The following is a 13,456-nucleotide window of genomic DNA, read 5'->3' on the forward strand; positions in this document are numbered from 1 at the left end:
AGGATCCCTGCGGGGCCGTCGCCACCCGCCTCCCGCAGAGGTACCTGCGGCGGGGGCCGCCGCCGCCCGCCCCGTGCCGGAGACAGAAACTGGAGCCCGGCACGGCCAGACAACCCGATCCTCGTCAGCCGCTTTGGTGGCAAAGATCGGAACTGCAGGAGTTCCTGCGTGGGGAGAGATGAACAGTCCAGAAGTGATGTTCGGAAGTCAGGAGCACAGATCTCTGCTGGTCCCTTCGCCCCGGCGGTGCGGGGTCGCGGCGAAGAAGAAAAGAGGCGCAGGGCTGGCGGAGGCGAAAGGAAGAAGGGCCCGCCCCGGTATCGGTCCCAGGAAGACTTGCTTTGGCCGCGCTTTGAAAATCCCCAACGAAACGAGCCACTCCTGGGGCAGCGGTGCGGCGGCACGGGTGACGGCGGTGCATCCTCGGCGGCCGTGGGGAGAGGACCAAAAGCACCGCCTCGTCGCGCAGGGCGCCTGCCGATGCCCCCGCCGTCGGTTCTCTGTGCCCTATCCGAAAATCAGGGAACGTCGTCTTTGCGTCGCTTTTTCTGAGGCTCCCCCGGTGCTGCCTGAGCCCCTGGAGCCGCGGTGGTGCCGCCTGCCGCTCTCCTCTCCTGTCCACGGGAGCCGCCCGGCGCTCTCTTGTCCTGCCTACGGGACGCTGCCGGTGTCGGGAATTTGCCGGCGGTTCCCGCATCGATCTGCTGGAAGGCAGCGGTACAGGTTGTTGAGAGGAATGCTCGGTACTGGGGGACAACCATCTCGGATCAGCAAGCTTGTCATGCTCCTTCTCTTTCTTTCCCTGAATATTTCTGCGTTCCTTCTCCCTGTTTCTGCCTGTCTTCTCCAGAAGTCTGGGGAGATCCTCACGCTCCCTCTCTGTTGCTTTCCTCGAGGCTGGATTCCCATTCCGGCCGGGCACAAAAGCGCTGCTTGCAGCTGCAGGCAGCTGAACCAGGGCGGAAAATTTGGTCGGACGAAGACAGGAAAACATCCTTTTCTAGCGGGCGCGGACCACCCCTGCCTCTGCCCTTGATCAGATTGATTGTTGAACAAGCTCAGGAAAACGCAGCAGACTTTGGCTTTATCCCTCCATCTCTATAAACGCAACGTCGGGTAATGAAAAGATTAACCTTACATGTACCGAACGGAGATTTCTTTCCAAACAGGGAGAATTAAGGTACGTTTTAGGGAAACCCAGACACTATGTATCTGCAAAGGAAAGTATTGTGAAACTGGGAAGGTTGACATAGCAGCTTCACAAGTAGAACACCAAGATGCTATCTTTGATCGCCCTCCCAGTTGTGCTTAGCAGTATATATGCATCGCAGTGCCATCTGCGCAGGGCCAGCAGCAAAACAAAAGTTTTACATGGCAGCACAAACATCCTCGGCGGCTTCTGCAGCTCAGCAAGAGAGCTACTAAGAGCGTTTGTTCTTGTTCAGACGGGAGATGTCGAAAGTGCTGCAAGAGCCTAGTAAACCTGGAAGGGAAATATCCAACTCCTGTTTGCTGAGCACTCCACAAAGACCGAGAACAGTTCCGTATTGATGCTGGAAGTTGTGATTAACTGCTACTTCCAGTACAAATAAGCGCGATTTTATCAGTGTGCTAACGTACAAGCCTCTGCTGCAAGTTCGGTGGTGGGTTTTGGGTGAAATAGTTCAACCAGTACAGCGTGATTCACTTATTTAGCTGAGGGAATAGTACCAAGATAGACATTAGGTTGCACTGAGAGATATCCTCATATTAAAACGTTTTTAGTTCCACTGAGGCTTTAAAAAGTAATCCAGGGCAGCACACGTAGAACATGGCACTCACCACCACAAAAATCAAACTCTTCCCTTCCCAGTCAATGCAGTTTAACAGGGACAAAGTTTGAACAGATAGGAGGTAAAACCTGTGGCTGACCAGGATGTGAGAATGCACCATTTGCTTATTTTCAGGAATAAATCAGGGTCAAATAAAGAACAGCAAATGTTTTTGAGGCAGGCAACCAAAACAGATCACTGCAATTTCTAGGCTTTTCTTTGTTATTTTAGTACACTATAGCATTCTGTTCACTAAAATCTTTGGTACACCCAGAAACACATCCCATGAGAAAAAGATGGTTTTCCCTTAACACCACATTATCAACAGAGGTAATTTGCTACTTTTCAGTGAATTATCCCTTTTATTTGTTTATTTCTTTGATCAGCTATAAATGAAAGTTATTTGTGTATATAAAACTGAAGTTTTTACTGTTGAAATTGAACTGTACATGTTTACTACAGGAAAAAATATCAACTCTTGTTTAACAAGACATATACATCAATAAGCGATAACCTTGTGGAGGATTTGCAATCACCTGGTCTATAAAAACAAGCAGGACAAATAACAGCAATTTATATGCAAAAGTAATGATTTAATGACTATAAGCAAGACAAAGCAATTAAGAATTGTGCTTCTTTTGCAGACTGGAGACAATGAAATGTATAACTACAATTTTTCCGTACAAACATGAAACAATATCCATATAGAATAAACACCCTCACAAATGTATAACTGATGGGTGATGAACACACACAAAGTTCGACCAAAGCAAAGCACAAACTGAACAGTGTCTGGGCTGTTTATATTTTATGGTGGAAAAGTTCCTTCTACTGAAAAAATCCCACTCTTAGAAGCCTGTAATAAAATGCACCTACTTGCAGGCCATTAAAGAGAAGGCATTCTCCACAATTTATTGAAAAGTACCTGTTAAATTTTAATGAAGTTAGTACTGTACCATATACATATATATTAAAACAAATTTAGATAAAATGCCTTCATCCAGCCACTTGCTGGTTCCTTAAAGTTTATACCAAATAGTTTATGGCTTCTATAATGATTCCATGTGCTTTTAAAAACACAGTCCCACCACACCAAATAATAAAAAGGTTATCAAACAGGTCAAAGACTTTCATGTCCCTTGATTTTTTTTTTCCTTCACTGTATCACTTCAACATTTGGTAAAGTAAAAATATTTCACTTGAAAAAAAAAAAAGACAAAGCCAGTAAAATCCTTTTAAGATTGCCAATTGCCTCCGGGTTATCAGAGACTTGAATGTGCTTTCCCAATACTGTAGCTCTCACACACAAAGTGTTTCTTGCAGTACAAGCAAAGCTCAAACAGGCAGCATCTGCAAGGGTCGAACCAGTTTAGAAATTTAACAACCATATCATGAGTGCATGAAACACAATATTTTCTTTATAGTATTTATAAATATATCATACAATACTGTTTCCTGTTATGTCATATACCAATATGGCATTGTACAATAAGCATAATGCCATCTGATTCTTACAAAAGCGAATCATTTAAACAAGTCAGTAAATAAAACGGTAATACCCGCTTTTAGGCATACAGATTGTAAAACTGAAGTTTACTTTTCTTTTGATCGGTTCTGCGCAGCAACAGAGAAGTAAAAGATGCAACATAAGAATCAAAATGGCTAATACGCAAAAATTGTTATTCACAGTGACATGGCTACATATATGCATTTCTCTATGCATATTCTTTCAATTTTGTTGGATTTCAAGATGAAAAAGCACTTGCTTTCTACAGGTTCACAAAACAGCATAAGAACAATAACAATCAAAGAGAATGCAATGGAGGAGTTAGTCTGGATTAACAAACTACTTCCCAGGATTTGTATTGACTTCTGGAGACTCCTGACTCCAGATGATGGAGACAGAAACAACTCCACATCACTCAGAACAGGTGAAGATGTAACTTTTGTTTGCTTCCCAGTCCTCTGAAAACAATTTACATTTCAATCTCGCGTTTCCATTAACGTCCTTCCTGAATGTGGCCTTTTATAGCCAAGTTCAGTGTTACTACAAAAGAAAGCAATTTGGATGATAGTCACATGGATTAGCATCTATAAAGCTGTAATGGCATGGAGAGATCTATATAAAGGAGGGAAGAGGGTGGTAGCCTGGTTGGCACATCAACCAGATGAAGTGGCTGAGGAGCCATTTATTGATGTTTTCCGAGCTCTGTTGGTAAAGGAGGACTGGTGGTTACTGCTGGGGCTGCTGCTGGTGCCATTCATGGTGCTGGAGATGTGGGGGAACTGGGGGTGAGGTGACTGGACCGGAGTGCTGGGGCTGGGCAAACAGGAGGAGGTGGAAGGGATGCCTCCTGCTGGGCTGCTCGCCTTGTCGCTCCCAGAGTCACTTTCCAGCTCCCCACTGTTATTCAAGCCTTCCCTCTGGTGACTGATTTTCATCCTCTTGCAAGTAGGTCGGACCCGGTATTTCAGGGGCAGAGGCCCATTCTGTAAAGCAAAAGGGAGATCCTGATAAGTGCTGTCCCCAGGCCACAACCTGCACCTCCTCCCTTCCTCCCCCGCAAGAAGACACACTGGAGATACTCACCCGCCTCCAGGTATAGATGTAGGCAATATCCATTAGGGTGTAGTAGTCCTTCAGAGGCTCCTCTTCATACATCACATCGATCTGTTCAAGATATGAATCCTTGCATTAAGGAGCATCCAGGCATTCACCCCTAGCACATGACTGCTCTGAGGTGAAAGTAGCCCTGCTGTTATAAATCTCACAAAATTGGGAAAAAAACAAACAAAAAAAACTATACCAAACCCAGCAAGAAGTAGGGAATTTTCATATCTATTGGATATGTTTTAAATACATCAAGGAGCAATTTCTTAATACTTTGATATTTACAGCATTTTAAAAAAATTACAGAGTGTCACCAAACTCTACAGATAGATATTATAAAAATAAGCCCAGCAACGTATTGCACACACCATAAATACTTGGCAGTTAGCATTTGCTGGAACAGGCTGTAATGAGAAAATAAGTCCTAAAAAAAAAAAAAAAAGGAAAAAAAAACCTTTTAAAAAAATCACTCCTTCCCCATAGGTACCTGGAAAGTGTTAGGTATATCCATTTTACTCCGCAGGAACTTTCTTAGATGCATCACTGTCATTGCTGCTGGGCAGCGCAAGTATCTTTTGTCATTCACCTGAGAGCATAGTAAAGAAAATCAGTCTACTGAGAACAAGCAATTAATCCCACCAGTGTTGTATTCTAATGTTTCATGTCAAAAAAAAATGTACTTTATTAAATTATGAACATAATATAACAATGTCCACTGCCTTAGAAGGCACGTCAGACATAAGTGGTAAATTACCGTTCTAAAGTAATTTAAAAATGTAACTAAATTTATACATAAATATTTGTATTGTATTAAATCCGGTTTTAGGTTATAATAAAGTTAAAAATAAATTATTAAATATTTGTTAAAAATTTTACAAAATATCAGATTCTGACTTATAAGTAACACTGCAGGCATTTTTAATTTTAAAAAGTTGCTTACATATACAGCTGTATAAAAATATTTTACCTTTTCTGTATCTCATGCCATAATAGGTGTGCCTCCTTTGTTCTAGATACACATACCTATGTATTTTTCTCAGCTATAGACCTGTCCCAAAGTTGTGTATGTGTGTGATATGCTTCTTCTGGAGTAAAGGAAGTTATTTACCTCTTCCTTTGATTTTTCTTTCTCCTTATTTCCTTTCCGTTCCAGTCTGTGAGAAGAAATAACACGATTACAACAAATAATAAATATAGCTGCTATCAATCAGGTAAATATAAAATATTGCAATTCTGGAACTTGCCTATTCTGGTCAAAGAATTCAATGGATAAGCTTATTATCTCGTCGTCTGTTATAATTCTTTTGTCTTCATCAGCCACTTCTCCCCTGTCTTCATTAGAGCCATTGGCAGCTGCGCAGAAATTTCCACAATAATTTACATTTTGAAATTCAAATCAGGAAGAATGGCAATTCTCAGTAACACACACACAAAAAAATCTTCACGGTAAGATAATGAATGAAAGCTACCTGACTGTTAAAACAATAAACTTTTATTATGCTGACTTTACTTCTTAAAATTCTGTGACGGTAATATATCACTTGTAAGTTAAAAAGGAAACAGTAAAACATCTAGGTCAATGCTACATTTATCAAAGTTGCGAATGAGAAGCTTTTACCATCAGCCGACGGATGAGCAGCATAAAAATCCCTCCTTCTTTTCATTTCATCTAGATGGAAAAGCATATAATTTTCTTTTAGTATTTACTCTGTAACTCCTGGTATTGATACAGGATAGCAGCTCTGCTTTGGTTTTTCTGCTCTTAACAAAATGCCTGATTTAACTACTTACTTTTGAAAAGGCCTGGTACTAGCTTGTATACAATATCTTGGAGAGTTTTATCTGACCTGAAAAAAAGAACAACCCCAAAACGTGAAATTAAGCATGTAAGTCATATTTTAATCCCCACTTATAATCTTTTACAACAAGGCATCTTCTACAAAGTGGGAGGCCAGTCATAAAAAGTTAACTTACAGGACCTTGAAATCAAACTAACCCTGCTCTAAATACTGCTCTGAACCAAAACTCATCTGTGGTACCTCAACTGAAGGTTCTCAGACTGAAGGAAGGCCTTAAAAACTACACATCCTCCCTAGAAAGCAAAGAGAGCAAAATGCAATCCTGACAAGAAAAATGTTTCTGAAAGGCAAATGATGCTTTAAAGGCTTTTGCCTCTTAGCTTGGAAAGTCGCAGCAAGAGTTTTCATGACTAGGAGTTGTCCTAGAGTTATGCATGTCTGGGAGATACAGAAAGCAGAGGCAAGAACTGTCCAGTGGTACACATGAGAACTGGGCAGAGGGAAAAGGCATTACATCAATGACTGGCTTATGCTAAAAAAGACAAATAAAAACTTTCTGTCTCCCATGTAGAGAAATCTTCAGTTTCAATCAGTGATGAAACTCCAAAGAGAACGCATACACACCAGTTAGCTTGTAAATTAACAAGCCCTTTCAGATTTAAATCGCAGACCAAGAGATAACATTGACACCGACTACTGCTGGTCTCCCCATATAAAGCAAAATAGGAGATGCAGGGTGCACTTTGTAACTTTCTCCTACCTTATATTCAAAAGCGGTCGAGTTTTGTGAACTTGGACATCACAGATAGGACAATACTTGCTGGTCTCCAAGTAACGCACGATACAAGTCTTACAGACTGTAAGTCAAACATGACAGGCTTTCAGTGATGTTCGAAGGTGCCACTCAGATACGCATAGATAAAGGTGCGATTTTCTAAACTATGCAAGCTAGAGCAAATCGTCCATTGTCAGTAGCGAGCTGCTTAAGCTAAACAAATACCCAAATAAGCTGCAATTACCATGAAAAGGAGACGCTTATAGTACATATATTATTACTTTTAACAAAGACCGTAGGGCTGTCCTCAGAAAATCCGCACCGCGGCCGGAACACCTACTTCCCCACCCGTCGGGGAGGTAGAGGGCGGCGGCCCCGAGCCCCTCGGGGGGTTTGGGCTTGGGAGGATTTTTTGTTTCTGTTCCCGGGATGCCGGGAAAGGAGGGAAGCGGCGAGGGAACAACGCGGAGCGCCCAGTCGTACTTACAGGAGTGGAGGCACTCTATGATGGTTGTTGCATCAATGAAGTACCCGCCGCAGAGCACGCACATGAGATGGGGGTTTAGCTCAGTTATTTTGATTCTGGTTGTTCGGTGCATTTTGGCGTGGCGAGGAGCGGCTCTGAAAGACACACACACAGAGGACCGGTCAGCGGGGACGAGCGCGGTTGCGTCCCAGGTGCCGCGGTCCGGCGCGTCCCCTTTCCCCGTGCATCAATCGCATCCCCCGGCGCAGGGGCAGCTCAGGCGCGGAAGGCGAAGGCGGCGGCGGCGGCGCGGGGGTGGGCGAGGGCCGGTCCCGAGGCCGGCGGGGCGTCCCCGCACCGCACCGCCCCGGGCCGGCCTGGGCGCAGCCCCACCGTCGCTCCGCGGCACCCACCGCGCCGTCCCTCGGCGGGCACGGGCCGTTCCCGCGGCGCGGCGGCACCGGCCGGCTCGGCGGCGATGCGGCGGGAGCTCCGGGGGCGACACGGCGGGCACCGGGCTGCCGGCGAGCAGCACAAAGGGGAACCAGCGCCTCCCGGTGCGGCTGCCCTGGCATTTCCGGAGCGCGGGGAGGGGCGGCGGGGGGAGGGACGGGGGGGGGGGGACACACGCACCTCGGAGCGGAGCCGGGCACCGGGGCGGCGGGGCCGGCCCGCCGGGGGGGTCCGGGCGGCTGCCGCTGCGGCTCGGTGCCGATCCGGATCTGCTCCGCTCTCCGAGGGGGTTGCTATAGCAACTTACACTTACACTTGGCATCCTGCCACCGCTGGGAACACACGAGAGCCGGGCGGGGGGCGGCCGGGGGGGCGGGCCGGGCCGGGCCGGGCCGGGCCAGGGGGTGGGACGCGAGGCCCGGGGGCTGGCGGAGGGGGTGGAGGAGCCAAGGAGCCCGCGGGGGTCTGAGAGCCCGGGTGCGAAGGGAGGGCAGAGGGAGGGCGGGAGCGGCCCGGGCGGGGTCGGGTGGCACAGCCCAGAGGGTGCCCGGGCGCGGTGCGGGGCAGTCCGGACGGCGGGGGCGGCTCCGGGCTGCGGGGTCTCAGCCTGGCGGAGGCGAGTGCCAGAGGCTCCTCCCGAGCCTCGGCCATTTCGGATCCTCTCAGGGGCCTCTCTCCACGTCGACTCGGTGCGAGAAGCTGGTCTGAGATCGCTCCTCTCCCCCTCCGCTCCCTCCCTCTGCTGAGCTGAACCACGCCGCGCTCCCGGGGACCGAGCTCCCCGCACCGCCAGCGGGGTGCCGAGCCCCAGCTCCCGCTCCACTGCGCCGGCATTCCCGATCCCTCCTTCTCCTTTTTCCTCATTTCTCTCCTTCCTTCCTTTCTCTACCCCTGACTCTTTTCCTCTCTCTTTCTTTCCTTCCCTCCATAATCCTCCCGCGGACTAAGCGAGCGCGGTGCAAAGTTTTGCAAAAGGTGTAAAGAGATTTGCAGCACTGGGGTAAGATGCTTGGATGGGAAAATACAAGTCTCCGAATCCTTAGGCAACCCCCCTTTTCATCAGTAAAGCACACTGGGAGGGGGGGAAAAGCCCAAACCGACTTTAAGCGGTACATTAGTGACAACATGCGAAGGACCATGTGACCAGATCATTCCTAAAGCTAAATCAACACCTTGTCAACACAATGCAGCGACAAGAGTGAAAAACAAATGTCATTTTCACAGTTTGAAACCCATAAACCCCCATCGGATGCACTGGCACCAACGCTAGATGCACACATACTGTTTAAAATGAGAGGGAATAAGAGATAAAGGGGAAAGTACACATGAGAAAAAAAACCTGTCAGCCATGTCAATTGCAGAGTAAATTATTTTCTGTCAACCAGATCCTGAAAAATGTAATATAACAACGTGGCTCCAATGCAAGTCATTAATTTCCCCAGGTCAGTGCTCCCAGCACACCAGCTCCTGTCCTTGGTCTCCGCTCCTCCCGAGGCAGAGCTTGCGAGCCACCTCTCACCGCAGCACCGTATGCTCAAGATGCGAGGTTCCCCCCAGCCACTCGCAAACTTCGCTGTTAGGCAGTGGAAAAAAAAAAAAAAAAAAAAAAAAAAAAAAAAAAAAAAAAAAAAAAAAAAAAAAAAAAAAAAAAAAAAAAAAAAAAAAAAAAAAGGCAACACACCAAGCTTTCTAAAAGCTTTGAACGTCGGCCAAACTGCCCAGGACAGAGGTACAATATTCTTCAGAAGTGTGCACAGCGCCAACGAGCGACCCCGGCCAGAAAACTTCTCTGCTGCAGGAGAACCCTCGAGTGAGCAGCAGATAAAACTCCCCAGCATCAAACCATTGTCGGCCAGCACACAGAAAACCAAAATGCCAGAAGCACCATGCCAGACCAGGTCCCCAAAACTGTTCCCAGGTCCGTGAGGAAAGCAAGACCGCATTGTACTGCGGTTTAAATGTCGCTTCCAGGGTCCCTGACCCTCTGCTTCTTACTTTTAAACTGATACCGAGGTTTTGCTTTTCCCAGAAAAGGCGGAGACGGGGCTTCTGCACTACCCTCTGAAGAGCCCTGAACCGGCGGCTCTGAGGTCCCTTTAGGTACTTACACATGGACAGGCTGCTTTCACGGTTCTGTGTTTTATTTGTTCAAGTCACTACCTTATAATTCATAAATATCTGAACTCAAAAAACCAGCAGTGACCGAGGTCATGCAAGTCGGCTGACCAAGAATTCCTTCCCAGCCCTGAGAGACTGGGACAAACCTTTCAAGACATTAACGCGTTTATTTCACGCAGGCGTAGCCCCTTCCTAAATGGAGGGGGATTAAATTCAACCGTGAAACCTGTTTTGTCGAAGCAACTCCTAAACGCGGATTATTTATTGCCCAAAGTTAGCACATTTTAAACGTGCTATGAGCTATCTTGAAAATCAGTGATTTTCTCCAGCGAACTGAATAAGGCGCCTAATTTCTCCCCAGAAGCCACTCGCACAGGCACACGCGTGTCTGTGCCTGCGGGGTTGTAACATGAACACAGCACATTTTACTACAGCAGCCTGAGCTTAACATTTTGGTACGAGGGAAACCCATTCAGATTTTTTTCTGCTCCTGCTGATTGCACGGTGAATGCCAATACTTCACACAAATACAAACAGCCTCTTACCCAGGACAATATATATTTACACATTGACACATGGAACAACTAAGCGTAAAATATACGTATATAATAGTCGCTAGAAGTAAACACTGCCAGCCAACCGATTATTTAGAGGCCTTAAACATGTTATGTCAAAATGAAGAAAAACAGAAGTACATTCTCCTGTTAAGAACCAGTTACATTATTAAAAATCTATAAAGGCAATAAGCTATCAAACCTTGCTCGACAGGTCTCTAACAGAAAATACATACATAAAAAATAGAAGCATCGCTCACATAGGTTTTTGTACTTTGCACCCATCTCCTCTCGGAAAACTCTCTCATCAGGAATAAAGCAGCCGTCATTCTACATCTTCACTCATTATCAGCCAGAGCCACTTGTACTATCGAGCCTGTTATTACTCTTTCACTTAAGAATGGCCGCAAACGTTTTAAAGGACAGGATGGTGCTTCTTTCAGAGAAGGCACACGAAGCTCAAATATCTCTGCCCAACTTGCTGCACTGAGGAAAGACCTGGATATTGGCAACAGAGTGCAGAAGGACTCTAGTTCTTCAAAATCACCTCCCTGGGACTAGGCGTAGGACACAACAGGTCTACTTAAAAAATACACTAAAATGCTAATTTTGTGATATCTAAGTGACCAGGTAGGTCAAGACTTCGTGTCTCTGGGAAACTGCATCACAAGTCTGTCTTAGTTTCCAGGACGGGCTGCTCAGAGCAACTCAAAGTAGTTTTACTGGACTGTATTTCCAGGATGTCCCTGGTCTTAGGGACAGTCCCATAAAAGAAGCTGCTCCGACCACTACAGACTACGCAAAAAAAAATCCTTCTAGCGCCAAGCTTGCAAATGGGCACACACGCCCAGGTTTTCTTCGACTTTTCTGGAGACTGAGGGAGTGAATCAAACTTTCTAGAGGTTGAAAAGTTACTATCTCACTTTTATAGAAATGCGGTTTTTTTCTGCTTATTTTTACCTGATTATTTGCAAATGTTTACAGCAAACACAGATAAACATCCCGCGTTATATATTGCCAAGGCCATTCAATTATAAAAACAGAACACCAGCAACTTTCAAGTGCTGCCCATAAGCAGCACGAGGAGCCCACTCGCGACATCACTAAGATCTGACAAAGGATTTCATGTAAATTTACCCTTCCCGGGCTCAGGAGAAAAAAAAATACCAACCAGAGAAAAGAAATTCACACACACCACCCCCCCTCCGCGTCCCGCAGACACATCACCTTTGCTCCAAAGGCTCTAGCAAACCGCACGCCCCAGCTCCCCAAGATCGCAGGCAAACTGCTATCCTCGCCCCCCAGAAAAGTTATTTCTCGGCGCTGGCCACCCCTTGCCTCTCCCAGTAGGCACAAACCCCTAAAGTTTAGCATTTAGAGCAGAAATGTAAGAGGAGACATTGGAAACAACTGGGAACCGCCATCTTACAACCCATCCAATTTCACACAAGTACTTGTCCAACTTAAGTTAATAACATTTTCTGCTGGGTGCCCCGGCGCCTAACAACCCCCCCAGGAGGATCGCTACCCCCCGCTGGCTCCGTCTCTATAAAATGGGTGCGTTATCTGACATTTTAACCTCCCCCAGACACATTTCTTTCGGGGAGGACTGAAATCACTTGACCCAGGCAGCTCCAGATTTCACGAACGTCCCTGTTTAATCAAAATCTGCCTTTAAACAAAGGGCGCCCGGGCCGGGCTGGCAGCAGGGTCGGGAAATATAAATATTCTCCTCGGGGGCCATGTGCACAGAAAGGTTTTAGGGGGCGTCTAGAGAAAGAAAGGAACTAAAATTTGCAAATGTGGGTGCGTAACGCGAGCGAGTGCACAGGCTGCTGCTGCTGCTGCTGCGTGTCTGTATGTGTGTGTGTGGCTGGAGCAGCCTGTCAGCGCTTTTCCCATACGGAGAGCTCGGGGGACACCTAGGCGCCCCTTTGCAGCCCCCAAACCGGCCGAAAACCGCCGCCGAGCCCCCTTCGCCCCCCGCCCTTGGTAAGGCGACACCTCGCTTCATACGTACCCGGAAAACGGAGCCGGTGGGTGATGATCGGAGCGGCCAAAAAAGACAATGAAAGTTAAAAGTCGTTCAGCAGAAAATGAATGTGAGCCAAGCGGCCATCTTGAAATGAACTGCAGACGCTGTCAATTGCAATAAGCTTATTGCCGCCGCCGCCGCTGCGCTCCGCTCATTTTAGTTACAGAACGCCCGGGTCTCCGCCGCTCCTCGCGGGCCCTTCTCGCTCGCTCCCTCGCTCTCTCGCTCCCTCCGAGTTGGCCGCCCGGGCGGCTCAGGCGCTGGAAGCGCACAGTCTCCCCGGTCCGGATGGGTCCTCTCTCCACCAGCCCATTGTCTCTCCCTCTGCCCCCCGCTCCGCCTCGCGGCCTCGCTCGCGTTCCTTCTTTTATTATTATTGTTATTATTACGAGTATTATTGTTGTTGTTATTTCATAGTTGGTGGCGGGGACCCGGGGAGGGAAGGAGGGCGGGCGGGCGGGCGGGCGGGAGGAGGGCGGAGGAGGGAAGAATGCAACGCTGAAGGCACACAGTGGAAACTGACACCGTCCCCAAAATGGCTCGGAGTTCGCCCGCCCCGCCAGCGTCACGTGGGGCGCCTCATTCCTTAAGGGCGGCCTGGGAATTAGCGGCGCTGCCGCCGGGGCCCGGCAGCCTCCCCGTGACCCAATCCCGCAACCCGGCCGCCTCCTCCCCCTCCGCCTCCCCCCTCCCTCGCTCCCTCCCTCCCCTCCCCCGCCTGCCACCCCCTCCCCTCCCTCTCTCCCTCCTCCCTTTCTCCTTCCCTCCCTCCCTCCCTCCCCTCCCCCCGGCCCTGCACGCGCTCGCCCGCGCGCCGCTGATGCCTCCTTTTCC

The 13,456-nt window shown here is 47.9% G+C and overlaps 1 protein-coding gene across 1 annotated transcript; it reads right to left on the reverse strand.

Moving 5' to 3' along the window:
• Positions 1 to 2,145: 2,145 nt before the first annotated feature.
• On the reverse strand, positions 2,146 to 13,069 carry LOC114059322 (polycomb complex protein BMI-1). Its single transcript, XM_027887612.1, has 10 exons — positions 12,608 to 13,069; positions 7,484 to 7,617; positions 6,982 to 7,078; positions 6,214 to 6,269; positions 6,041 to 6,091; positions 5,667 to 5,775; positions 5,531 to 5,576; positions 4,910 to 5,008; positions 4,402 to 4,482; positions 2,146 to 4,301 (listed from the first exon to the last, which is right to left on the reverse strand). Exons 2-10 carry the CDS (start codon positions 7,593 to 7,595, stop codon positions 3,972 to 3,974), a joined length of 981 nt encoding a protein of 326 aa, XP_027743413.1. The 5' UTR covers positions 7,596 to 7,617; positions 12,608 to 13,069; the 3' UTR covers positions 2,146 to 3,971.
• Positions 13,070 to 13,456: the final 387 nt, after the last annotated feature.

This window comes from Empidonax traillii, unplaced genomic scaffold, assembly GCF_003031625.1.
Source record: "Empidonax traillii isolate 1590-97213 ecotype Southwest subspecies unplaced genomic scaffold, ASM303162v1 scaffold217:size1918799, whole genome shotgun sequence".
NCBI lineage: Eukaryota > Metazoa > Chordata > Aves > Passeriformes > Tyrannidae > Empidonax > Empidonax traillii.

Bases quoted from the DNA above. Each gene is read 5' to 3' on its own strand.
- LOC114059322 (XM_027887612.1), bottom strand. From the start codon at position 7,595: ATGCACCGAACAACCAGAATCAAAATAACTGAGCTAAACCCCCATCTC. The intron at 7,079-7,483 runs GTAAGTACGACT...TTTGACTTACAG, and splicing joins CATAGAGTGCCTCCACTCCT to TCTGTAAGACTTGTATCGTG. The intron at 4,302-4,401 runs GTGAGTATCTCC...TTTGCTTTACAG, and splicing joins ACATCTATACCTGGAGGCGG to AATGGGCCTCTGCCCCTGAA.